General features: G+C 41.8%; 1 protein-coding gene across 1 annotated transcript; it reads left to right on the top strand.

The window, feature by feature from the left end:
- The first annotated feature begins 58 nt into the window (after positions 1-58).
- Positions 59-21,399, top strand: LOC131845733 (structural maintenance of chromosomes protein 2). The gene is made up of 22 exons (XM_059194826.1): positions 59-348; positions 426-575; positions 1,510-1,671; positions 2,604-2,714; positions 3,696-3,817; positions 4,308-4,464; positions 4,701-4,892; positions 6,310-6,445; positions 6,595-6,770; positions 7,250-7,433; positions 8,425-8,498; positions 10,758-10,904; positions 11,366-11,587; positions 13,138-13,280; positions 14,288-14,387; positions 14,825-14,937; positions 16,123-16,351; positions 17,100-17,294; positions 18,350-18,550; positions 18,988-19,203; positions 19,994-20,203; positions 20,656-21,399. The coding sequence occupies exons 1-22, from the start codon at positions 181-183 to the stop codon at positions 20,767-20,769; spliced, it is 3,522 nt and encodes a 1,173-aa protein (XP_059050809.1). The 5' UTR covers positions 59-180; the 3' UTR covers positions 20,770-21,399.
- Positions 21,400-25,398: the final 3,999 nt, after the last annotated feature.

The following is a 25,398-nucleotide window of genomic DNA, read 5'->3' as shown; positions in this document are numbered from 1 at the left end:
CACAGGAAACGTCATACCGATTACGGGACGTCAGTCGGTCTCAGTTATAAAAAAATAAATGTATACCCATATTCCAACGGTTCCCGCTCTTCGAAAATTTCATGTTTTATAATAAATACTTATTTGAAAAGTGTTGTGATGTGATTTTTACTGTGTTTGTGAGTGTTTAACTGTCCAAATATGTATATCAAGACTATTGTGCTGGACGGTTTTAAATCATATGGCAACCGAGTTGAAGTCACCGGTTTCGATCCCGAATTTAATGCTATTACTGGTCTGAATGGCACTGGAAAATCGAACATATTGGATTCAATATGTTTCGTGCTGGGAATAACGAATTTGTCCAATGTGAGTTGTTTTTCAATGTAAATTTTTATAACCATGTCTTGTTTACACTCCCGCCAACTGGAATGTTTTGTTTATAGGTACGAGCTGGAAGTCTTCAAGAGTTGATATACAAGCATGGCCAAGCTGGAATCATCAAGGCCACAGTCAGCATCACATTTGATAATAGAGATAAGAGACAGTGCCCCATCGGCTATGAAAATCATGATGAAATCACTGTCACTAGGCAGGTTGGTAAAGGTTTTTTCTAGATGCTGTACATGTGAATTCCATCTGGATGGAATGTATCTTTATTGTTCTAAACTAACTTTACGCACAACAACCCGTATGAGAGGCTAATTGCGGAGACTGGAGTCCAACATGTTCTAAACTAAAAGTAGCCTAATTTAATCCTTATTACACCTGCCAAAAAAAGTCCCGTCAAAATCGGTCCAGCCTTTTTAGTGATTAGCTGGAACACACAGACACAGATAAAAAGTGTAAAAAATGTTGTTTTGGTGCATTTCATATTTATATTCATATGCATGTAGTAAACTGGAACCCGATGATTAATCAGGACCACCAAAAATGAAGATGATTTTGCTGGGAATCACACTCTACCCATGACGTAACACCTTGTGGTAAAGGTTTTGATTAATCATCGGGTTCTAGTTTACTACATGCATATGAATATAACTATCTTTTCATAGTCTTCAACTGAACAAACTGGTAAAAAACAGTTATTTCAATATTCCAAACAGACTCTCCCATCTTATATATAAAATTCTCGTGTCACAGTTTTCATTCCCATACTCCGAAACGGCTTGACCGATTCTCATGAAATTTTAATTTTAATTTAATTTTAATTGTGTGTTTTAAATTTAATTTAGTGAGCGTATTGTGTAGGTCTGAGAATTGGCCAACATCAATTTTTCATCCCCCTAATTGTTAGGGGTGGGTAGTCCACCCCTATATTTTTTTTTTATTTTTTAGACAAAATTTTTGTTTCTATTTTTTATAATACAACATACAAAAATACACACAATCCTAAATTTTCACCCTTCTATCGTCAACCCCTATTTTTTTATAGCGTTATTAATTTATATGGCAAAATAATGTTTGCCGGGACAGCTAGTTTTATTTATATGTATAGATGTATAAATACAACAATTTCAATATTTTCAGGTTGTGATGGGAGGCAAGAACAAATACTTGATAAATGGTATCAATGTTCAGAATAAGAGAGTGAGTGACCTGTTCTGTTCAGTGCAGCTGAATGTGAATAACCCACACTTCCTCATCATGCAGGGTCGGATCACTAAAGTGCTCAATATGAAACCACCTGAGGTACATATAAGTCATCATTACATAGTATAAAAGTCAAGTGTCGCTGTCTGTCTGTCCCTATGTATGCTTAAATCTATAAAAGTGCAACATTATGAAGCAAATTTTTGAAATAGATAGAGTGATTCAAGAAGAAGGTTTATATATATAATACATGTACAAGTGCGAAGCTGGGGAGAGTAATTAGATATTGTATAAATATAATTCTAATAATATCGCTGGACAATTCACACAATGCTATCTAGACCAAAGCTAAGCAGAGCTTGTAGTATGGGTACTAGACAAATACATAGATACTCATGAATACAAATGTATGACATATGTGACACAAACATTTGTATCAACAGATAGTTAAATACTTTATTAATTAATTACAAACAAAAGGTACAGATAAAATATATATATGGAAATAAAAGAAATGTTGTGCCTACATACTTGTGATACCTATAATCATTTGAGGATGAAGATGTTATTCCTCTTATCATAATTTCACTGTTATATCTCTCTTCAACACATAGTCTTTTTACAAAGTTTACTGTATGTAAGTATAACTTTGTGGTCAAGCTATAAACAGCGAGCGTGATTATGGCCCCGGGGAGACCCGGTGAGACCCGTGGAGACCCAGGGAGACCCGGGGAGACCCGGTGAGACCCGTGGAGACCCAGGGAGACCCGGGGACGCGCGGCATCGGACAATGTAGCAGCCGCCGGCCGCTCACAGCCACACACTGATTTATAACGCCGTAACAACCGCACGCGCATCTTTAGTTTATTTTCATAGCGTTCCATACTATTAATGTTGGGCTAAATATTGTAATATAAGCTCTAGTAATAAACGCATTGGACAATCTAGAACAGTCCACTCTTTCACTCCCCGACGCCAACACTTTGTTTATATTGTTTTATACCTTATATTATCATTTTGTATATTGTCAGATTCTGTCAATGGTAGAGGAAGCGGCTGGCACCAGGATGTATGAAGCCAAGAAACAAGCTGCACAGAAGACAATTGAGAAGAAAGATGCCAAGTTACGAGAGCTTAATGATGTTTGTAACTTTTATCATTACTATATTAGTTGACATACAAATTACAGTTATTCCACCTTTTTATCTTTATGCCAGCTAGCTTATAAAATAGAAATTGAAATAATCTTTATTCAAATAAACTTAATATAAGCACTTTTGAATATGGAAGATTTTTTATTTTACCGCTCATGCATTCCAATGATTCTGAATAATGATTCATTCTTCTAGCGATGAGTCTGTCATCGCTAGAAGAATGAGAAAGAAACTTGTGTGTTGCGCTTTTAAATAAATATTGATTTAATTATATTTACATTTATGTTATAAAATAAAACTAAACTTGTCCATATTTTGACTTTCTATAGTAGTTGTGATGATAGTCAAGACCAGACCATCTTACCTAGTTACATTTTTTTTGACTACTCATTACTATAAAATTACAGTTATTCCTCATTTTTATCTTTATGGCCATCTTATAGTTTAAAATAAAACTTAAACTCTAAATATTGGCTTTCTATACTCAGTAGTTTTGACTGTAGTCAAGAAAAATAGTCTTGCAATATACAGGCTGTCCCAGAACTCGACGTCAAGCCGAAACGTAGTGACCAATCCTGGTTGTAACTATCATGAGAAAAATCAGAAAAAAAATCTATCCCATGCAGTTTCAATTCACAAAATAAATTAACCATATTAATAGAAAGATGGTTAGTTTGACCAAATTTCTAGGTTTTTCTTAAATGCCCATACATTTAAGAAGATTTAGAAATTTGGTCAAACTAACCATTTTTTGGTTAATGTTAATTTATTTTGTGAATAAAAAACATTTGAACTGAGTAAAATGGGTTAGCAAAAAATCGGCTTACTTGAGGATTTTATTTTTTTACTCCTTTCAAACTGCATGGATAGTTTTTGTTCTGATTTTTCTCATTATGGTTATTCAATCTTGAATTCTGGGACACCCGGTATATGCATATTTTTGTCACAATAAACTTTATTAATTTGCAGATAATAAGAGAGGATATTGCCCCAAAACTTCAAAAACTGCAGGATGAAAGGTCTCAGTTCCAGGAGTATCAGAAAGTCGTTAGAGAACTGGAGAATCTTACTAGGCTATATGTAGCATGGAAGTAAGCTGTTTTGTTTTTTTTTTTTCAGTAAATCTTATTGAGACTAGGGATCAATTAATTAGTTTTTTTTTTTAAGTAATTTTTATGTTAATTCTTGTTTGTCGTCTAGTCGCATTTTAATAGTTAAAATTTACATGAAGTTTCTGGCTGTCCCCCTTGTTACAAAATATCACACTACATCCGAGGAGGATGTATGACCAAATACGAGGCTCATAGGTTTCCAATATTATGTATATTATATTTAGAATTGTGTGCATTGATTATCATTAATTACATTGTCCTGGGCCTTTTCTCATCATTTAAATTATTAACCGGGTCTTAGCACGAATAATTTTATGGCAAATAAAGGTACTCTCTCGACGTTTCGACTAGGTTGCACTAGCCTTTTTTCATTAGTGCCCTTCAACCGCTTTTTGTTTCTAGCCATTGGTTAGCTGATAGAAATGACCATAAGGAATTAAAGTCATAAAATAATAATAATCTTGTTTAGGTATGTAACTGCAGAAGAGAGTACAAAGAAAGCAGAGGATAAGGTCACAGAAGTTCAAGATGACATTAAAAACAAGAAGGAAACTATAAAAAACAATGAGAAGGAAGTGAAGGAACTGGATAAGAAAGTTGCAGAAATGAACAAGAAATTGGATGAGGTAATTTTTTTTATTGTCCTAACTTTTTATTGTGTTAATAATCGGAAAGGTAAACACTATACCCTTTATTGCTTTGTCATTCTGGAGAACTGAGATGTCATGATTCATGAGCCATATTTTTTTACCTTCCTACTGAATAACAATTTACATAGTATGAAGCTTCGTGAGATAATATAAATACACGGTAATTTGATATCACGGCAGACGATATATGTGGTGTGTGGTGTCGTCCATAGGAGAGCGGCAGCGCGCTGCAGGCGACGGAGAGCGAGCTGCAGGCGCGGGAACGAACAGAGGCGGCGCGCGGGGCCGACCTCCGCGCGGCGCGGGACCTCCACGCGGACGCCACGCGCCGGGCGCGGCTACTGCGGCGCGCGCTCACAGACGACCGCACCGCGCTCGCGGCCAGGGACGCCGAGCTGAGCCAGGTGAGTGGAGCGAGGACCTCCACGCGGACGCCACGCGCCGGGCGCGGCTACTGCGGCGCGCGCTCACAGACGACCGCACCGCGCTCGCGGCCAGGGACGCCGAGCTGAGCCAGGTGAGTGGAGCGAGGACCTCCACGCGGACGCCACGCGCCGGGCGCGGCTACTGCGGCGCGCGCTCACAGACGACCGCACCGCGCTCGCGGCCAGGGACGCCGAGCTGAGCCAGGTGAGTGGAGCGAGGACCTCCACGCGGACGCCACGCGCCGGGCGCGGCTACTGCGGCGCGCGCTCACAGACGACCGCACCGCGCTCGCGGCCAGGGACGCCGAGCTGAGCCAGGTGAGTGGAGCGAGGACCTCCACCGGACGCCACGCGCCGGGCGCGGCTATGCGGCGCGCGCTCACAGACGACCGCACCGCGCTCGCGGCCACGCCGAGCTGAGCCAGGTGAGTGGAGCGAGGACCTCCACGACGCACGCCACTCGCCTCCGCGGCAACTCCGGCGCGCGCTCACAGACGACCGCACCGCGCTCGCGGCCAGGGACGCCGAGCTGAGCCAGGTGAGTGGAGCGAGGACCTCCAGCGGACGCCACGCGCCGGGCGCGCTTCTTATTTACGCGCGCGCTCACAGACGACCGCACCGCGCTCGCGGCCATTACGCCGAGCTGAGCCAGGTGAGTGGAAATAGGACCTCCACGCGGACGCCACGCGCCGGGCGCGGCTATGCGGCGCGCGCTCACAAAGATACCGCACCGCGTCGCGGCCAAGGGGACGCCGAGCGGCCAGGTGTCGTCGTCGTGGAGCACGCGGACGCCACGCGCCGGGCGCGGCTACTGCGGCGCGCGCTCACAGACGACCGCACCGCGCTCGCGGCCAGGGACGCCGAGCTGAGCCAGGTGAGTGGAGCGAGGACCTCACGGGACGCCACGCGCCGGGCACGGCTACTATTCACAGACGACCGCACCGCGCTCGCGGCCAGGGACGCCGAGCTGAGCCAGGTGAGTGGAGCGAGGACCTCCACGCGGAACCAGAGGAGGTCTGGTATACTACCCAGACTTGGTGTCTTCGTAACAGAATTTTAGGAACCTGCGTGAGTTTGCGCTTCAAAGACATCGGAGGCGAAGCGAGTACGAAAATATTGATGGTGACACGCGTTCAAGAATAGATAACCGCGAGGTTGGTATGGACATGAATTGGTGGAGGGTTGACCCAGATGAGTTCCGCGCTCGCATTCTTATTTACGCGGTGCTCCAATTATGACGAGTTTAATGCCATATGATATTATCTACCATCTAAACATTGAATAAAAATAGAAAGTGATTGATTGCAATGTTGGGAAAGAACAAACCTATAATTGTACCTGACAAAGATATCCCGTCCTTATTGTGTGAGTGATAAGGTGGTGTTTTGTGCGGCAGGTGTCGTCGTCGTGGGAGCAGCTGCGGGCGGCCAGCGCGGGCAGCGAGGCGGCGCTGGCGGAGGCTCAGGATAAGTTCCTGGCCGTCAGCTCGGGGCTCGAGGGCGCCTCCGAGTCGCTGCAGGACCAGCTCATGGGTAACTCGCTTATTCATATTCATAATTCGCCCTTATTTACTAATCTATTCGCCTATCACTATCATCTCCTTTAACCACAATCTAACTTTAAATAATGAATATTACTTAAATTCAAAATGTTTAATAAACTATATGGTTTATTGAAACAGCTGCGAAAGCGGAGGCCTCTGAAGCTTCGACGCGTATATCTCAGAGTATGATGGAAAGAAAACATGCAGAGGAGCGGCTGAAGACGTTAGAGCGCGAGTTCAAATCCAGTAGCTCGCAGTTCCAACGTGACCAAGATGCTATCGGCAAACACGAGGCACAAGTGGAAAAATTAAAGGTATAATGTCTAACAACTTAAAGTAAGTTATGGAATATGATACGAGGAATTTGAAGTTAGGTTACTTAGTTCTACTGCGAGATTTCACCATCATTGAAGAGATATCATTTGAAGAGAGTCCTGTATATATGACTACAAATCTACATTTTTATGTAACAGGTGGTCAATCTAATAGCCATGAATATCACGTCATCATGTGACTTTTGTAGTACCTCTAATGTGTTGCCATTGTAGAGGGGTAAGTTGTCATAGTTCATACCTTATTGTGTTGCTGCTGTTTAAATAAATAACCCTGGATAATTCACACAACGTCACCTAGTACCAAACTGAACTATTATGGATATAAATTTACATGAAAGTTTTGACTGCAGATCTTCGTTTGTAGTGTCCGAGGAATCTCATACGTCAACCGAACCATACTCGGCCACAGCTTACGCGGTGAATACGAGTGTTATACGAAAGTTATGTGTGGTGATCAGAGCGAGCTGTCCCGCGTGGAGTTCAGCAGCGAGCGGCGCGCCGAGCTGCAGCAGCAGCAGCGCGCGCTGGGCGGGGCCGCCAGGTCCCGGCGCGAGGCGGCCGACGCGCTGGCGGCGCGGCTGCAGCGCTGCCACCTCCGGTACACGCCGCCGCAGCCCGGGTTCGACTCCCGCCGCGTCCTAGGTATCTATTACTACTCCTATTACTGCAGCAGCAGCAGCGCGCGCTGGGCGGGGCCGCCAGGTCCCGGCGCGAGGCGGCCGACGCGCTGGCGGCGCGGCTGCAGCGCTGCCACCTCCGGTACACGCCGCCGCAGCCCGGGTTCGACTCCCGCCGCGTCCTAGGTATCTATTACTACTCCTATTACTGCAGCAGCAGCAGCGCGCGCTGGGCGGGGCCGCCAGGTCCCGGCGCGAGGCGGCCGACGCGCTGGCGGCGCGGCTGCAGCGCTGCCACCTCCGGTACACGCCGCCGCAGCCCGGGTTCGACTCCCGCCGCGTCCTAGGTATCTATTACTACTCCTATTACTGCAGCAGCAGCAGCGCGCGCTGGGCGGGGCCGCCAGGTCCCGGCGCGAGGCGGCCGACGCGCTGGCGGCGCGGCTGCAGCGCTGCCACCTCCGGTACACGCCGCCGCAGCCCGGGTTCGACTCCCGCCGCGTCCTAGGTATCTATTACTACTCCTATTACTGCAGCAGCAGCAGCGCGCGCTGGGCGGGGCCGCCAGGTCCCGGCGCGAGGCGGCCGACGCGCTGGCGGCGCGGCTGCAGCGCTGCCACCTCCGGTACACGCCGCCGCAGCCCGGGTTCGACTCCCGCCGCGTCCTAGGTATCTATTACTACTCCTATTACTGCAGCAGCAGCAGCGCGCGCTGGCGGGATAAGCCCTTTTTAATAGTCCTTTTTTTATTCTACCACTCATTCAGAGCACAGACTCATCATAAGAAGAATGAGTAAGATTCTCGCGTATTGCTCTTCTATACATACATACATGTTTCTAAATAAATACACATTAACAATGTAATAATCAATTTTGAGGCAGGTAAGCACTCCATCTTTGCAACAAATTCCATTACGTAGCATACCTTTAATCATGTAATGCCGATTGTGACTTGTCATTGTGACGATCTGACAATGATCAAATTATTAATGTAATCTGTTTAAACTCTGTTACAGGTACAATATGCAAACTCATAGAAGTGAATGATCCGATTTACTGCACTGCTCTAGAAACTGCGGCGGGCGGTAGGGTGAGTTTATATATGTATTTTATTTAGTCAATAAATATTAAATAAAAGATGTACTACTAATACAAAATTTCATGATGTTTCTTATACCGTAACAAAATCAATAAATATCGAGAGGAATCATCTTAAATTAATTTAGATATACGCTTCTATTATATGCTGAATCAAATTTGATCATGATAAAATTTCTGTTAGTCTAGTTGTTTATATTTAAATTTCATTAATTACGTAAGCCACAGCCGGAGAACGAAAAAAAAACTAAATGTGTTTTATACTATTTTAATAAAAATATATATTTCTAAGATAACCTTTATGTAATTGTTATATCTTTCTGTACTTTTCATTCATTCATTTCATTCATTTCACTCATTTCACTCATATCATTCACTATATATCGCTCGTTCATTCGCTCGTTCACTTCGCTCGTTCACTTCGCTCGTTCACTTCGATCGTTCACTTCACTCGTTCACTTGACTCGTTCACTTCAGTCGTTCATAGGCGACCATGTAATTTATTCTATAGCACTCATATCACTCATTTCATTCAGTTCATTCATTTCATTCATTTCACTCATATCACTCATTTCATTCAGTTCATTCATTTCATTCATTTTACTCATATCATTCATTTCATTAATTTCATTCATTTCATTCGTTCATTTCGCTCGTTCACTTCGATCGTTCACTTGACTCGTTCACTCCAGTCGTTCATAGGCGACCATGTATTGCTCATATGTAACATATTCTATAGCACTCATCACTCATTTCATTCAGTTCATTCATGTCATTCATTTCACTCATATCACTCATATCACTAATTTCATTCATTTTATTCATTTAATTCATTCAATTCATTTCATTCAATTCATTCATTTCATTCATTTCGTTCATTTCGTTCATTTCGTTCATTTCGTTCATTTCGTTCATTTCGTTCATGTCGCTCATTTCGTTCATTTCATTCATTTCATTCATTTCATTCATTTCATTCATTTCATTCATTTCATTCATTTCATTCATTTCATTCATTTCATTCATTTCATTCATTTCATTCATTTCATTCATTTCATGCATTTCATTCATTTCATTCATTTCATTCATTTCATTCATTTCATTCATTTCATTCATTTCATTCATTTCATTCGTTTCATTCATTTCATTCGTTTCATTCATTTCATTCATTTCATTCATATCATTCATTTCATTCATTTCATTCGTTCATTTCGCTCGTTCACTTGACTCGTTCACTTCAGTCGTTCATAGGCGACCATGTATTGCTCATATGTAACATTCTATAGCACTCATATCACTCATTTCATTCAGTTCATTCATGTCATTCATTTCACTCATATCACTCATATCACTAATTTCATTCATTTTATTCATTTAATTCATTCAATTCATTTCATTCAATTCATTCAATTCATTCATTTCATTCATTTCGTTCATTTCGTTCATTTCGTTCATTTCGTTCATGTCGCTCATTTCGTTCATTTCATTCATTTTATTCATTTCATTCATTTCATTCATTTCATTCGTTTCATTCGTTTCATTCGTTTCATTCGTTTCATTCATTTCATTCGTTTCATTCGTTTCATTCGTTTCATTCGTTTCATTCGTTTCATTCGTTTCATTCGTTTCATTCGTTTCATTCGTTTCATTCGTTTCATTCGTTTCATTCGTTTCATTCGTTTCATTCGTTTCATTCGTTTCACTCGTTTCATTCGTTTCACTCGCTTCACTCGTTTCACTCGTTTCATTCGTTTCACTCGTTTCATTCGTTTCACTCGTTTCAGTCATTTCACTCGTTTCACTCGTTTCACTCGTTTCATTCGTTTCATTCATTTCATTCATTTCAGTTAATTCATTCTTTTCATTCATTTCATTCATTCATTTCGCTCGTTCACTTCGCTCGTTCACTTCGCTCGTTCACTTCGCTCGTTCACTTCGCTCGTTCACTTCGCTCGTTCACTTCGCTCGTTCACTTCGATCGTTCACTTCACTCGTCAAGCCCCACCACGCCAATTTGATTGTTACGGGGAGGAAATTGAATGTGAATATGAATTTTTGTGGAGTACAATTCCTAGTGATTTCTTCTAAAACCTATTATTTAAATTTCTTAAGTGAACAATTTTTTTTATATTATAAATTATATGGCGGGGGAGGGGGGGGGGGGGGATGTCATCATGCGAATTTCTAAGGCATGGCACTAAAGGTTGGGAAACAGTGTTTAGAGTGAATGCTTGATAGTGTGGTGTGTTGTTAGCTGTACAACGTGGTGGTGGACACGGAGGTGACTAGCAAGCTGCTGCTGCAGCGCGGCGGGCTGCAGACGCGCACCACCATCATCCCGCTCAACAAGATCTCCGCCCACGTCATCGACGACGCCACGCTGCGGCTCGCGCAACAAATCGTACGTCATTTACCCTTATGTTATGCCTGTACCTCGACCTTAATCAAATCAAATCCAATTTACGATAAACATCTTGTATTACATCTGTTCTAATATTTCCTTGCGTAGTATATATAGATAGTTTTGTTTGGCTTTTAAAGGGTTTTTTATGTAATTGGAATGCCAAACAAGCTGATGATGACGCTAATTGCTCACCATCATATGGTGAACGGTAAAAATAGTCTATGTATATGAATAACCTTACGGACATCACGTTATACGTTGCTATTTCAGAGGACTAAGATGTCAGACTTCTTGTCCTGTAGTATAGATGTAACAGTTAGAATTTATGTTATTAACTTCTGCGGCTTGATTGATCAGCCCATGGGGTGATTTTTTATTTCATTCAATATCTAAAGAACATATTTAAAAGATTTTCTTTGTAAGTTACTCGACAAATATTACTGAGGCACGATATTTAGGGCGGCGGTCCGGAGAACGTGCAGCTGGCACTGAACCTGGTGTCGTTCCCTGCGGAGGCGGAGCGCGCGGTGGCCTGGGTGCTCGGGAACACGCTGGTGTGCCGCGACCTGGAGACGGCGCGCCGCGTCACGTTCCACCCGCGCGTGCGGCGGCGCTGCGTCACGCTCGACGGTGACGTCACCGACCCCGCCGGCACGCTGTCCGGCGGCGCGAGCCTGCAGGTACGTGACGTGCACGTGTACGTGCGGCCCGCTGCGTCACGCTCGACGGTGACGTCACCGACCCCGCCGGCACGCTGTCCGGCGGCGCGAGCCTGCAGGTACGTGACGTGCACGTGTACGTGCGGCCCGCTGCGTCACGCTCGACGGTGACGTCACCGACCCCGCCGGCACGCTGTCCGGCGGCGCGAGCCTGCAGGTACGTGACGTGCACGTATATATAGCCCGCTGCGTCACGCTCGACGGTGACGTCACCGACCCCGCCGGCACGCTGTCCGGCGGCGCGAGCCTGCAGGTACGTGACGTGCACGTGTACGTGCGGCCCGCTGCGTCACGCTCGACGGTGACGTCACCGACCCCGCCGGCACGCTGTCCGGCGGCGCGAGCCTGCAGGTACGTGACGTGCACGTGTACGTGCGGCCCGCTGCGTCACGCTCGACGGTGACGTCACCGACCCCGCCGGCACGCTGTCCGGCGGCGCGAGCCTGCAGGTACGTGACGTGCACGTGTACGTGCGGCCCGCTGCGTCACGCTCGACGGTGACGTCACCGACCCCGCCGGCACGCTGTCCGGCGGCGCGAGCCTGCAGGTACGTGACGTGCACGTGTACGTGCGGCCCGCTGCGTCACGCTCGACGGTGACGTCACCGACCCCGCCGGCACGCTGTCCGGCGGCGCGAGCCAGCAGGTACGTGACGTGCACGTGTACGTGCGGCCCGCTGCGTCACGCTCGACGGTGACGTCACCGACCCCGCCGGCACGCTGTGCGGCGGCGCGAGCCTGCAGGTACGTGACGTGCACGTGTACGTGCGGCCCGCTGCGTCACGCTCGACGGTGACGTCACCGACCCCGCCGGCACGCTGTCCGGCGGCGCGAGCCTGCAGGTACGTGACGTGCACGTGTACGTGCGGCCCGCTGCGTCACGCTCGACGGTGACGTCACCGACCCCGCCGGCACGCTGTCCGGCGGCGCGAGCCTGCAGGTACGTGACGTGCACGTGTACGTGCGGCCCGCTGCGTCACGCTCGACGGTGACGTCACCGACCCCGCCGGCACGCTGTCCGGCGGCGCGAGCCTGCAGGTACGTGACGTGCACGTGTACGTGCGGCCCGCTGCGTCACGCTCGACGGTGACGTCACCGACCCCGCCGGCACGCTGTCCGGCGGCGCGAGCCTGCAGGTACGTGACGTGCACGTGTACGTGCGGCCCGCTGCGTCACGCTCGACGGTGACGTCACCGACCCCGCCGGCACGCTGTCCGGCGGCGCGTGCCTGCAGGTACGTGACGTGCACGTGTACGTGCGGCCCGCTGCGTCACGCTCGACGGTGAAAACGCTGTCCTCCGCGAGCCTGCAAAGATACAGGCCAAGATCTTTTAGAATATTGCAGAGAGATTTAGCTGGTATACCTCTCGCTTCCACTTTGACCGCCTATAAATTAACCACATAGCAATTTTTAATCAATTCACTAACAAAAGCGTATGTATTGCTCTCTCTTCGCCATTTTTTTCATTCATACATTTTCTTCCGATAATGAAGTTATATTCTGATACCCAGGGTGGGTCAGTACTGCTGCAACTACAAGATCTGAAGCAGCAAGAACAGCAATTGCAGGAGGTTGAGGAACAACTGGCCAGTTGCACCGCAGAACTGAATTCCATGCAACAAACCGCAGAGAAATACGCAACCATACAACAAAAGTGAGTTTATACAATACTATATTATACAAATCTATATATTGTAGTAATAACAAAAAAGACTAGGTACACGGAGAAAATATATTAATATAGACTACTGACAATTAGGAATAGAATGAACGAATTGAAGTATCAAAAACAAGAATGTAATATAAAAGAACTATAAATTCAAATACAAATTTAGAATATAAAACATTTCTTCATTAACCAGTTACAACATAACATCTCTGAACATGGAAAATGTATGAGAAAAACTACTATTGGTAGAATTTATCAATTTATTTTGAAGCCCACGTTCCGTGATGTTGATTGATAAAGGGTTTCAATAATGGGATTAAATAAAACTGGCTGGGCCGTTAGCTTGTTTACCATTGGTAGCCGACGTGCCTTTAAATACTTATTTGTTAGTAAATTTATATGCTTGTGCGTCGATAGTGACACCTAAAAAAAAAAGTAATTCAATTGAGTTTCTTGCCAGTTCTTCTCAATTGGATCTATATACCGAACTGGACGGTAGGGAAAAAATAATATTATAATGTAAAAATTTGACGTTCATAAGCGGCTAAAATGTCCTACATGAATAAATGATTTTTGAATTTGAATTTGAAAATATGAGTTATCACTTCCCTCAAGTGCGTAGCGGTTTCTATGTTGATTATCGCATGCCTAATCCTTGTTATTAATTAAACATAAGTAAGTCAATATTTATTTAAAAGCAACACACAAGTTTCTTGCTTATTCTTCTTGTGATGAATCTGCATTCCGAATAAGCGGTAGAATAAAAAAACCTGACTATTCAAAAGTGCTTATATTAAGTTTATTTGAATAAAGATTATTTCTATTTCTATTTCTCACATCAACGTATCCACTATCCACACGCTATATACGTGCAAGCTTTACAGACAGCTTTAACTTCAATCATCTTTTTCATTCCCGAATATTTCACCAATCCACGCTTACCTTTATCGATTTCACCATTTATTAAACAAAAAAATACGTTTTCTATATAGGTACGACATGATGTCTCACGAGCTGGAAGTGATCAAGGCGCGGCTGGCCACCACCTCGCACGCGCACACGCACGCAGAGATACAGGCGCTGCGGCAACAGGTTACTACATTATTTTTGTATTACGACATTGGCAAACATACGGCCCATCTTATAAAAATGTGTAATAGATGATATGTTAAATATACCGTCAGTTCGGAACGATTTCGAGATGAGAAGTACTGACAAGAAACTCAGCTCGTATTCTTTTGATATAAATATTGTACATATTTACAATGATACAAATTCAAATTTGGGAGAATAGAGTGATCACCATTACTTCCTTTAACCACGTCCATATATATTACAATACCCTTCTTGAAAAACCTTATGCTGTAGTCTCTCGAGAAAATCTCAGGTAGTTCATACCAAAATCTCAGTGAACGAGGTAAGAAACGTAAAATCCCTCAATAAGATTTATACCTTATTTGTGTTCTATACCTTAAACATGCTTTAACATAATATAATACAAAATGGTTTCGGTAATGACGCATTTACAGGTAGAGGAGTTAACGGCGGCGGTGGAGCGAGACAAACAAACGCAGAGCGAGACAGCGGCGCGCGCACGGGAACTTGAACTTAAAGTCAAAGATATCAAGGGACACCGCGACAGGTCAGTGGGAGACTCATCCTGGTGACACTTAGTTTAGTGTCACCAGGGTGAGTACTACTCTCAAGTACTTGAGAGTAGTTTCGATTCGATATAAAAAATAATAAATTAACGTATGGATAATCAAAAGCGATCCGTTCGTCTGGTCTCTTGTGGCAAAAGATACATATTTAGGATAATAAACCTATTACCTTCTTTTGCATGCTACATGGTAAAATGGTACATACTTCTCTATATCATATTACTATCCAGCAATAACGACAAATAGGGGGATTTGTCGTTATTGCTGGATAGTAATATGATACGATCGGGGGGAAATGGGATTGTTAGTAATGTGGACTGATGATCTTATTGCTAGCAATGCAGCATGTCAGGTTGACCTCCACGCGGTTCCCCCTGGAAACCATCTTGATAAATCTTGGTGAATTTATCACGATGGGCTAACTAACCTGACCACATGCTCATCTTATCATCCTCCACTGGTGCCCCGCCAGCGTAATCCGTTAGCGCAGGCGGGTGCACCATTCCATTAATATCCATAAAAAAAAATATGATACAATGTTGTCGGTTGAGATAATGTACATATATTACAGATCATAAGTATGGGACACAGTTACCTAAATACATCAAAATATAATTGCTTTTTACAATGCCTAGTAAGACAAATTCAATATTGTGTACTAAGCACTGCCGTGTCTAAACTGTGTCACCCCACCTTACAATTTCCTATTGTCATTTAGTATATAAGATCAATATTTTTATGTACAAACCACATGTACCAACAACATAGTATCATTTACCAGCAACAATAAGATACAGATTTGGTTTGATTTAAATAACAATAGGAATGTAAGGTAAGGTGACATAGTTTATAGAGGACAGTAAACATGCTTAGTAGACTGTCGCGTACCAAGCAGTAACAAAACGCAATACAAAAGGAGCGTCCTGATTGGAGCGCACACCCATCCAATTCAAATATGCAACGTAATGTGACAGACTTGAAAATATCAACCGATCGATCTAACGTACCTTTTGTTCACTCCACCAAATTTGTAATAAATAGTAATTTTGCCATTAAATTCGAGAATTAATTGAAAGTGTTATGTTGAAGTAATTAGGTAACTGTGTCCCATAGTCGCCAAAGTCTGAAGTGATTTAAACATAATTTGAACCTTATATCATCTGCAGAGAGTTCAAAAAGGCGGAGGAAGCTCTGAAGAAGGCGAAAAAGGACGCGGAATTACACAGCAGCTCTTGGAAGCAACGCGAGCAGGAATTCGAGACGTTACGGCTCGAGGTGGCGGAGCTGAAGCAAGCCGTCGCTAACAGTGAACAGTCTCTCGAGGAGACTCAGAACGCTGCTGCAGAGCTTGAACAAAAGCAGAACGATGCTAAAACAGAACATGACAAGGCTGTGGTAAGATTATTACGAGTTCTTACGTCGAACTGTATCCGAACTCTATTTAACGCCTAATGATGCCATGTTCAGAGGTGAAACATGTCGTGATATGGTAGACTCAATAACGGTCGCAATTTGATCGCCACTAGAGGTCGTAACGCTAGTCAAGTTTCCACACCGAATATTTGTCGTCTCATACATGCTAATTGTAGCGGAATTAAACAAAATAATTTAAATCCATCAAGTAGTGTTATGTTAATATGTTTTAGGTGTCGTCCAGGTGAAGATTTTCTGTCGAATACTTTTACTATTACGCTATCACTTCATAATATATTAAACTCAAATCATAAAACAACCAGCTACCCACCCCGGTTTCGCAGGTGTACATGTAATACATATAAACCTTCCTCTTGAATCACTAGGTCTACTGCTAAAAACTGTATTCCGTTGCGTAGTTTATAGTGGAGGCGAATTCATTTTATACTATGTAAAGATGTGATATAAGGTATATAAAAACAGTATATAACAATATATAAAAACAGCGCCTTTTATATTGTTCAGTAACGCCATCTAACGTCAAAAGTTGACAAGCTGTAAATAACATTAAATTAATTATATAGTTAAATATCTGTTTTAAGTTTTGTCCAAATGAAGACTTTGTCTGTTTAATACAAATACTTTACTATATATAGTTTTGTACCAGCTGTGCATAGATCTGCGAACTTTTATCATTTCATATTTATCCATAAAACATTTGCACCCATAGGAAGCGGTAAAAGAAATGCAACTGCGCATAAAGAAGCAGAAAGCGGAGATAGCAGGTCGTAGCAGCGACATCTCGCGCCTGCTGCAACAGAAGGAGAAGCTGGCGGCCGCCAACAACGAGCTGCAGCTTGCCATCAAAGAGCTGGACTATAAGATCAAGGAGCTGCAGAACGAAGCCGCCGAGTGTGAGAAGAAGGTACATATTTATATTTTTATCCTCTTGTGTGTTATTATTACCTTTACATATAATATAGTTGGCCTTGTTTGCTGGAGCAATATTGCTATGTTTAATTTGTTATAATAATGAAATAAAAGATGGTTAGAATTTATTGTACACTGAATTTAGTAATGACGTCACAGAATGTTCGAGAAGTCAAAAAAATCGAAAAATGTCACTAAAACAAACCAACATCGATGTTCTATGCTTGACGTTCCAAATTTGAATTTTATTTTTAATGTATTATATGACTATTTGCGATCGCAAACAGGCCTGTTTCTCTATATTTGACTATTTTGTTTTTTTTTTATATAACGATGGTTGTACGGTATGTCACCGTACAGCCGTCAGCATTTTACACCGCTCCGCGTCCATATAACGCCCACGCATACCATTTTCTTTTAAGTACACCAAATACTCACAAGCAAGCAGCAGTCCACACTCAAATATCGTGTACTCAATAAATCAAGTTGGAAAGCAGCACGGACTTGTCATTTATACATCATAGCATCCAGATTGTGTGGGTCGCAGAAGACTCATGCAATGGTGGCAATCAAGCATATGGACCAACTGATGGTAAACGGTTTTGCCATAATCTATGGACACCTGAAATACCAGGGATGTCACATACGTTTTGCCGACCCTTAAGAAATCTTAATATTTCTTTCTTGAAAAACCCTATGCTGTAGTCTCTAGTGAAAATCTAGGCAGGTTGTTGATTTCACAATTTAAGCTCCTCGGAAACCGTATTTTCTGACACCACTTAGGTTTCAGTGTGTCGGAATGAATTACCTGTCGATGGCGAGCGGTGCGATGGTAAAAGGTAACCGTAGGTATCATGTCGTACGACTCTTCAGAACACAGTCCGCTGTATATTCGGTAGAATGCACAACACCTTCGACGACGACGGTTTTGATGCATCTGCTAGACCAATAATTTGCATAATCCCTCTGGTATTATGCAAATTAATTATTCCGTACGAGTGCATTCGCTAGAGTATTTTGATGCCAAACCCGATCTTATTTTTTAAATAGATAAAGGCATTAGAGAACGAGCACACATGGATATCGAGCGAGAAGCAGTACTTCGGCGCTGCGGGCGGCCTCTACGACTTCGGAGCTCGCGGTGCTTGTGTAGCGGGACAGCGCCTGCACCAGCTGCAGGAGCGGCGAGACAAGCTGGCGCGCGGCCTCAACGCGCGCGCACACACGCTGCTCGGCAAGGAGGAGGAGCAGGTCAGCAGCGGCGGCAGGAGGAGGAGCAGGGCAGCAGCGGCGGCAGGAGGAGGAGCAGGGCAGTAGCGGCGGCAGGAGGAGGAGCAGGTCAGCAGCGGCGGCAGGAGGAGGAGCAGGGCAGTAGCGGCGGCAGGAGGAGGAGCAGGGCAGTAGCGGCGGCGAGGAGGAGGAGTAGGTCAGTAGTAGCAGCAACCAGGACCAGGTAAGTAGCAGCGACAACGAGGAGGAGGTCAGTAGCAGCGGCAACGAGGAGGAGGAGGTCAATAGGCTGTGAAGGCTGCAGCGCTTGCAGCAGCTGCAGAAACGTAAGGTGAAGTGACACGGATCTAGGACGCGTAATGCTCAGTAGACGGTACTCAATTAGTGTTACAGATATAATTATTCTTTAACGAACTGCTCATACAAACGTCATTAACATAGTATACATAATTCCGTAGTATCAAGACGTTATGAGCAAGAAGAAAATAGTGGAGGCGGACCGCGCGAAGCTGGTGCAGGTGATGGCGGAGCTGGACGAGAAAAAGAAGCGCACGCTGGTGGGCGCGTGCGAGCAGGTCAACCGCGACTTCGGCTCCATCTTCAGCGCGCTGCTGCCGGGCGCGCAGGCCGCCCTCCGCCCGCCCCCGGGGCTCTCAGTGCTGCACGGGCTCGAGGTACCGCACCCCGCCCGCCTACGGGACAACCAAACCAATATACCTACATGCATTACATAAGTCAGATCGTAGCACACTAACTGTGCCTTGGCCAAATAAAGAAAAAATATTCAATGATCTAAGAAAAAAGTTTCATAGTTCTAGCTTCAAAAATGACTATTTTCTCTATAAACTTTCATCCCCTATTTCATTGTACCCCATATTTATTTCTATTTAATCAATAGCCTAAATGAAAGTTTTTTTAGCTTATGGCATTAGAAACGACGATACTTCCATATAAACTTTATCTCCTCTTTCAAAACCTTACAACCCTTTCTACTTTATAAATATATATAAACAACAGCTTTAATAAGTTTCAAACTTTTAGTTTTCAAGATGACTATTTTTTCCCAGTTAACAACCCTTCGTCTCCCGTTTCCACCCCTTACAACACTTGTCCTTTATTTATTTTCAATCAATAGCATAAGGGAAGTTTTAAGCTTCTAGCTTTAAAAATGATATTACTTCCATACAACCTTTAATCTCCCCTTTCAACCCTTTACAACCCTTTTTTTGAATTGAAAAGTAGGCTGTTTTTTAGAATCTAGATTGTCTGTATACCAAATTAAATATAAATCAGTCAGTAGTTTTGGTATAAAGCGAGACAGACAGACTTTCGCATTTATAATACTAGTAAGGAGTAGAGATAATGGTGTCTAAGAAAAACCACAGGGAAGATGACTCGATAGGGGTAGTTTTCCATTAGCCTCTTTCTAAAAGTCACTTCTGAGTGTGGCGTGTCGTGTCGCAGGTGAAGGTGGGGTTCAACAACACGTGGAAGGAGTCCCTGGGCGAGCTGTCCGGGGGGCAGCGTTCGCTGGTGGCGCTGTCGCTGGTGCTGGCCATGTTGCTGTTCAAGCCCGCGCCGCTCTACATCCTCGACGAGGTCGACGCCGCGCTAGACCTCTCCCACACGCAGAACATCGGACAGATGCTCAAGGAACACTTCAAACACTCGCAGGTCTGTGTTTTATATAATTTTATTTAATGACTAAGAAACTGACTAAATATTAAAGTGTGTTAAATTTACTTTCACATATAATAATCATCGTGATGAGTCGAAAACTTAATGAAAAATATATTATTATTATTAATAATAATAATAATCATTTATTCAGCATAACAAAGAGTACAGAGTAAAAAAGAAAACTTAAAAACTAATAATTCGCTATGCTGAAAAGGCTTCCACTCAGCTGGTGCCGCAGCGTGTCACTACAGCGCTGATTTTCAGTGGAGCCACTTGAAATAATATTTTCTTTCTTTTCTTTCTTTTCTTTCATTCTTTCTTTTCTTTCTTTTCTGTCTTTCCTTTCTTTCCTTTCTTTTCTTTCTTTTATGTCTTTCTTTTCCTAGTAAACAAATGTAGAAATAAATATAAATTTGGAAATAAAACAATATATTTTGTTCTCGCAGTTCATAATCGTGTCGCTGAAAGACGGCATGTTCAACAATGCAAACGTGCTGTTCCGGACCAAGTTCGTGGACGGTATGTCATCAGTGCAACGCACCGTCAACACGCGCCGATGATCGTCATCCTACCATCATACAACCTACCGTCAAATGGATTAGTAACCCAGTAATAATCCATAGAACGATAATCCTCAAATGTAAAAGATCTGTTATCGTTTGTTCTTAAGTTCTTTTCAAAAGCATTCAGATATTTACCAGAGGGATATATGAAGTCGCCTGCAGAGTAACTGAAGTATACAAATAATTATTATCTATATATCTATCTTTATCTGACCTAGTTCTGCCTTGTATGTACGCATGAAAGGTGTATATAATAGTAATAAGCAACAATTTACACAGTCTACGCCCAAGTCAAGCAGAGAAATAATAATAATCTCAGGACAATTCACACATCGCCATCTAGACCCAAGTTAAGCTAGCTAAAGCTTGTGTTATGGGTACTAGACAACTGATACATATAGATAATGTTTTTTTGTAAATAAATACGTAATATACATAGAAAACACCCAGACCGATACAAACAATCCTACTCATGAATACAAATGTTTGTGCTGTGCAAGGAATCGAACCCGCGACCATCGGTCGTAAAGCGGTGTGCTAGACCGCTAGATCACCGATATCGTCATAGAAGCAGAGCTTGTATTATGGGATAACTGTTAGATATACTAAATACATTTCTTTTTTGGAAATGCATTGATAATTTACTAGAATACACATAGACCAATACAAACAATCCTATTGTTCTATATATAATATGTATATAAATACAAACATATATAGAAAATTATTATAAATAAATAACACACCCAGATTGATACAAGCAATCATACTCATGGATACAAATGTTTGTACCGTGTGGGGAATTGAACCCGTGACCACATTTGTCAGTGGAATTACAGGGTATAAAACACCTTTTTCCACATAGTAAAGTAAACCCAATTATGATATTTTTACAAACATTACTTAAATTTAACTTTATGTATATACTTATATAATTTCGGTTGAGTATTAAGCCAATTTTGCAAGCACATACTACATGTTTCTAGCACTAACTGAGCTCAATTTTGACATCATTACATCGTATAAAACAAAGTAGCTATCGCTGTCTGTCCGTCCCTATGTATGCTTAAATCTTTAAAACTACGCAACGGATTTTGAAGCGGTTTTTCTTTAATAGATATAGTTTCAAGAGGAATGTTTATATATATAATATATGTACACCCGTGCAAAGCCGGGGCAAATAGCTAGTATCTGCATAAATCCAGTAAGTTAGAAATAGTATATAATAAACTAGCGGTGCCCGCGATCCAGTCCACGTGGAATAATGATCTTGGATAATTTTTTTTTACAAATAAGACATGTATGACATCGTTCTAGCATTAAAAGGGACAAATTTCCAAACACACTTTCATCCCCTATTCTTTTCCACCCTAAGGGTCAAATTTTTACAAACAGAATGTCTTATCATTAATTACATGTACGTCCGTCCCTATGTATGCTTAAATATTTAAAATTACACAACGGATTTTGAAGGGGTTTTTTTTTAAATAAATAGACTGATTCAAGATGAAGGTTTATAATACATGCCCATCCGTGCGAAGCCGGGTGGGTAGCTAGTTTATTTATATTTAATCAACAGCCCAAATAAATTTCAAGCTTCTAGCTCTAAAAATAACGATACTTCCATACAACCTTTCATCAACCCTTACAACCCTTTTATCGTATTATATCCTTTCTCAGGGACTAGACTATCTGTGCACCAAATTTTAAATCAGTTCAGTAGTTTTGGCGTGAAAGTGCGACAGATAGATAGAGTTACTTTCGCATTTATGATATTAGTAATAATAAAGTACAAATTAATCAGATCAGCTAGTTATATACCTTAGGAAGCAATTATACAATACCATATCAAATTAGAAATATTATTATTTTTTAATGTACACATTGCAAAAAAAGTGTCATAAAAATTATTACTTTTAAGAATTTATGAAGGAATCGAATTGAAGTACAAGATATTACAGTCATTGATAAGCTGTGGAAACTTGGAGCTCTTTTTTATACTACGATGGTGGAAATTATGCTTACGGCCCATTTAATGGTAAATGGTTACCGTAAAGTTGGTTTAAAATGAGACACGTTCCTAGGTGAGGTAAAATGTGTATATTCAGCTAGCAGGCAAAAACGAAAAGACCAGGAATATGGCATTAGAAAACAAACGGTATATAAAAACAGAAAGTCAAAATATACAATTCAAAAATATATAAAAAACTATCAAAAAGATTGTCAAAAACTATCAACACCAGCGGCCTCAATAAACCAGCACTAGTAATAAACCATTCACCAATGTATTTCTTATTACAAAAAGGTGTGCATTATACAAACCCATTTTAAAAATTCTATTGTAAGAAAAAATATTTTAACTAAATTAAAAATATATTAACTAAAACTATTTAAATTCTCTAAAAGACTTATTTGTTATTTTTTCACTAAAACCCCATGCTGTTTAGTCATCAATTGTTTAGTTCATTAATATGAAATAGTTATAATGAAGACATAGATAAATAGAAATAAATTTATTTTTAGTTTATAGTAATATTATTTTTGATCTTTTCAGTTTTCTGGTAAAATGGAACGTAATTGTACGGTGACCGACATGTGTACTGTATGGAATACATAATGAACGATTTAACTGTAGTACTAAGTAGTTAGATCTGGATTCGTAATAATGTTAGGTTTATTCCGTCTGAGGTTTAAACCACGACTATTTAGACCACGTTCTTTTTTGTAGCGTGTGGGTGTATGAAAACCTCGGCAGGTAGTTCATTCCACAATGTCGATGGCGAGCGGAAACCGCACCGTGCAATGGTTCTAGCGTGTGGGGAAATTCCCTGTCGATGGCGAACCGTAATGGTAAACATAATTCACATGAATTCGTTTTAATTTAAAATGTATAGTTTTGAGAAATGATTGTAACTTGTTAGTTTTTCACGGTTTAATTGTAAAAAAAACTGCGGAAAATATTTGAAAAGTGGAAATAAATTTCAACATGTACAATGACATGATTGCTCGTTGTATTCACTATTGTTAGCGGCTTATTTTGTAATAATAAAGTATTTCTACATATGAAACTGTAGGCGTACTTTTCATGAAAAAAAATGCGATCTTTCGAAGAACATATCGCAGTTTACAGTGCGGTGCATTATTGTAATATGTTCATTAAATATAAGATATATTTTTTATAAATATTTTGTGTTTTATTTCCCGAAACCTACTACATAATGCCCTTTCGATCGATCCCCCGTCCGATTCACACGGGGATCGAAATTACAACGGCCAGAGCCGAGGTTCGAACTCCTCAAGGTGCCTTCAGACTGAATTCGTATTCGTCAGGCGGGGGCTGGCCTTCAGCCTCTCCATAAGTTCTTTTGGTTTTGGAGTGCCATCTGCACTCTTCTATCGTCCGGTGAAGCTGTAAAGGCCAGCTGTGGTCAACATTATTGGAGTAGTCTGAAAAACACATCACCTAAAGAGCCGGAAGAGCTTCAGAAAGACGTGAGCACTGCTGTGTGACCCTAATAAGTTGATCAGTCGATCTTTATTTGATTGCATTTAAATGTTATTTTTGTTTTATTTTTGCATAAAAAGTACATTAAAAAACGGTAAAAACTAATATACGTACTTTTTTGTATATTGTTAGTCTGTGGTAAAATTTGGAATAGATTAATATTATTTGTCTATAGGCAAGACTTACCTTTCTGACTCGCCATTCTTTTCCATAGAGAGCGTAAGAACTATACATATTGTATTTATTTATTTTAAAGCTTCTAAATACACAAAAACTAGGTTAAATGACGTTATAAGTATAGAATTCTTGGTCATGTTGGAGTATAGGATGTTTTGCATAGCGAGTAGCTATTTCTGCCAACCGACCCATCGCATTGAGTTGGCAGCCGAAGTATGTGGCTGTCATAATTCACAACACTATATTATTCTACTTCATATTTGTGACAATAATTTTGCATGTCTATGAAAATAGTTACCTAATAACGGAATTGGGTAAGACAAAATAGAATTCGTTTGGAATACTATTTCTATTGAAAGTTTCGGGAGTTTATGGAAGGTTCTGGAAAGAGGCGAGGCGAAAAATTGGTGTCATAGTAAATATGGAGTTGCAACGTGGATTGACTTTATGATGAATTACTCTTGTAATATTTCTGTCAACCAGATCCAGATAACAGTAAATCTGTTATCTGGAGAGGAACTGATGGAAGGGTCTCGAGTGTTGACAGAAATATTACTAGTGTAGGCACATTTTTTTATTATTATCAAACTAGCTAGCTAAACTAGAAAAAATACAGAAAAAATATTTAATAATTTAACCCAGAAAAGACAAAGAAAAAAGATTCCTCGTTATAGCTTCAAAAAATGACTATTTATTTCTATACAAAGTTTCCTCCCCTATTTTTACCCCCTTAGAAGTAACAATTTTACAAACATAGTCATATTTATTTATATTTAATGAACAACCTAAAAATAAGTTTCCAGATTCTAGTTTTAAAAATGACGATACTTCCATAGAACCCTTCAGCTCCCCTTTCAGCCCTTTACCACCCTCTATTCGCATTAAAAGTAGCCTATGTCCTTTCTCAGGGTCTAGACTATCTGTGTACCAAATTTCATATAAAT

The sequence above is a fragment of the Achroia grisella genome, unplaced genomic scaffold (genome assembly GCF_030625045.1).
Source record: "Achroia grisella isolate CSIRO2021 unplaced genomic scaffold, CSIRO_AGI_Agris_v1 utg483, whole genome shotgun sequence".
Taxonomy (NCBI): Eukaryota; Metazoa; Arthropoda; class Insecta; order Lepidoptera; family Pyralidae; genus Achroia; species Achroia grisella.
The sequence above is the reverse complement of the archived record's forward strand: the minus strand, read 5'-3'. Positions and strand labels throughout refer to the sequence as shown.

Excerpts from the sequence above, each read along its gene's own strand:
- LOC131845733 (XM_059194826.1), top strand. The coding sequence starts at position 181 with ATGTATATCAAGACTATTGTGCTGGACGGTTTTAAATCATATGGCAAC. Across the intron at positions 3,818-4,307 it reads AGGCTATATGTAGCATGGAA|GTATGTAACTGCAGAAGAGA; the intron begins GTAAGCTGTTTT and ends AATCTTGTTTAG. Across the intron at positions 17,295-18,349 it reads CCGCCGAGTGTGAGAAGAAG|ATAAAGGCATTAGAGAACGA; the intron begins GTACATATTTAT and ends TTTTTTAAATAG.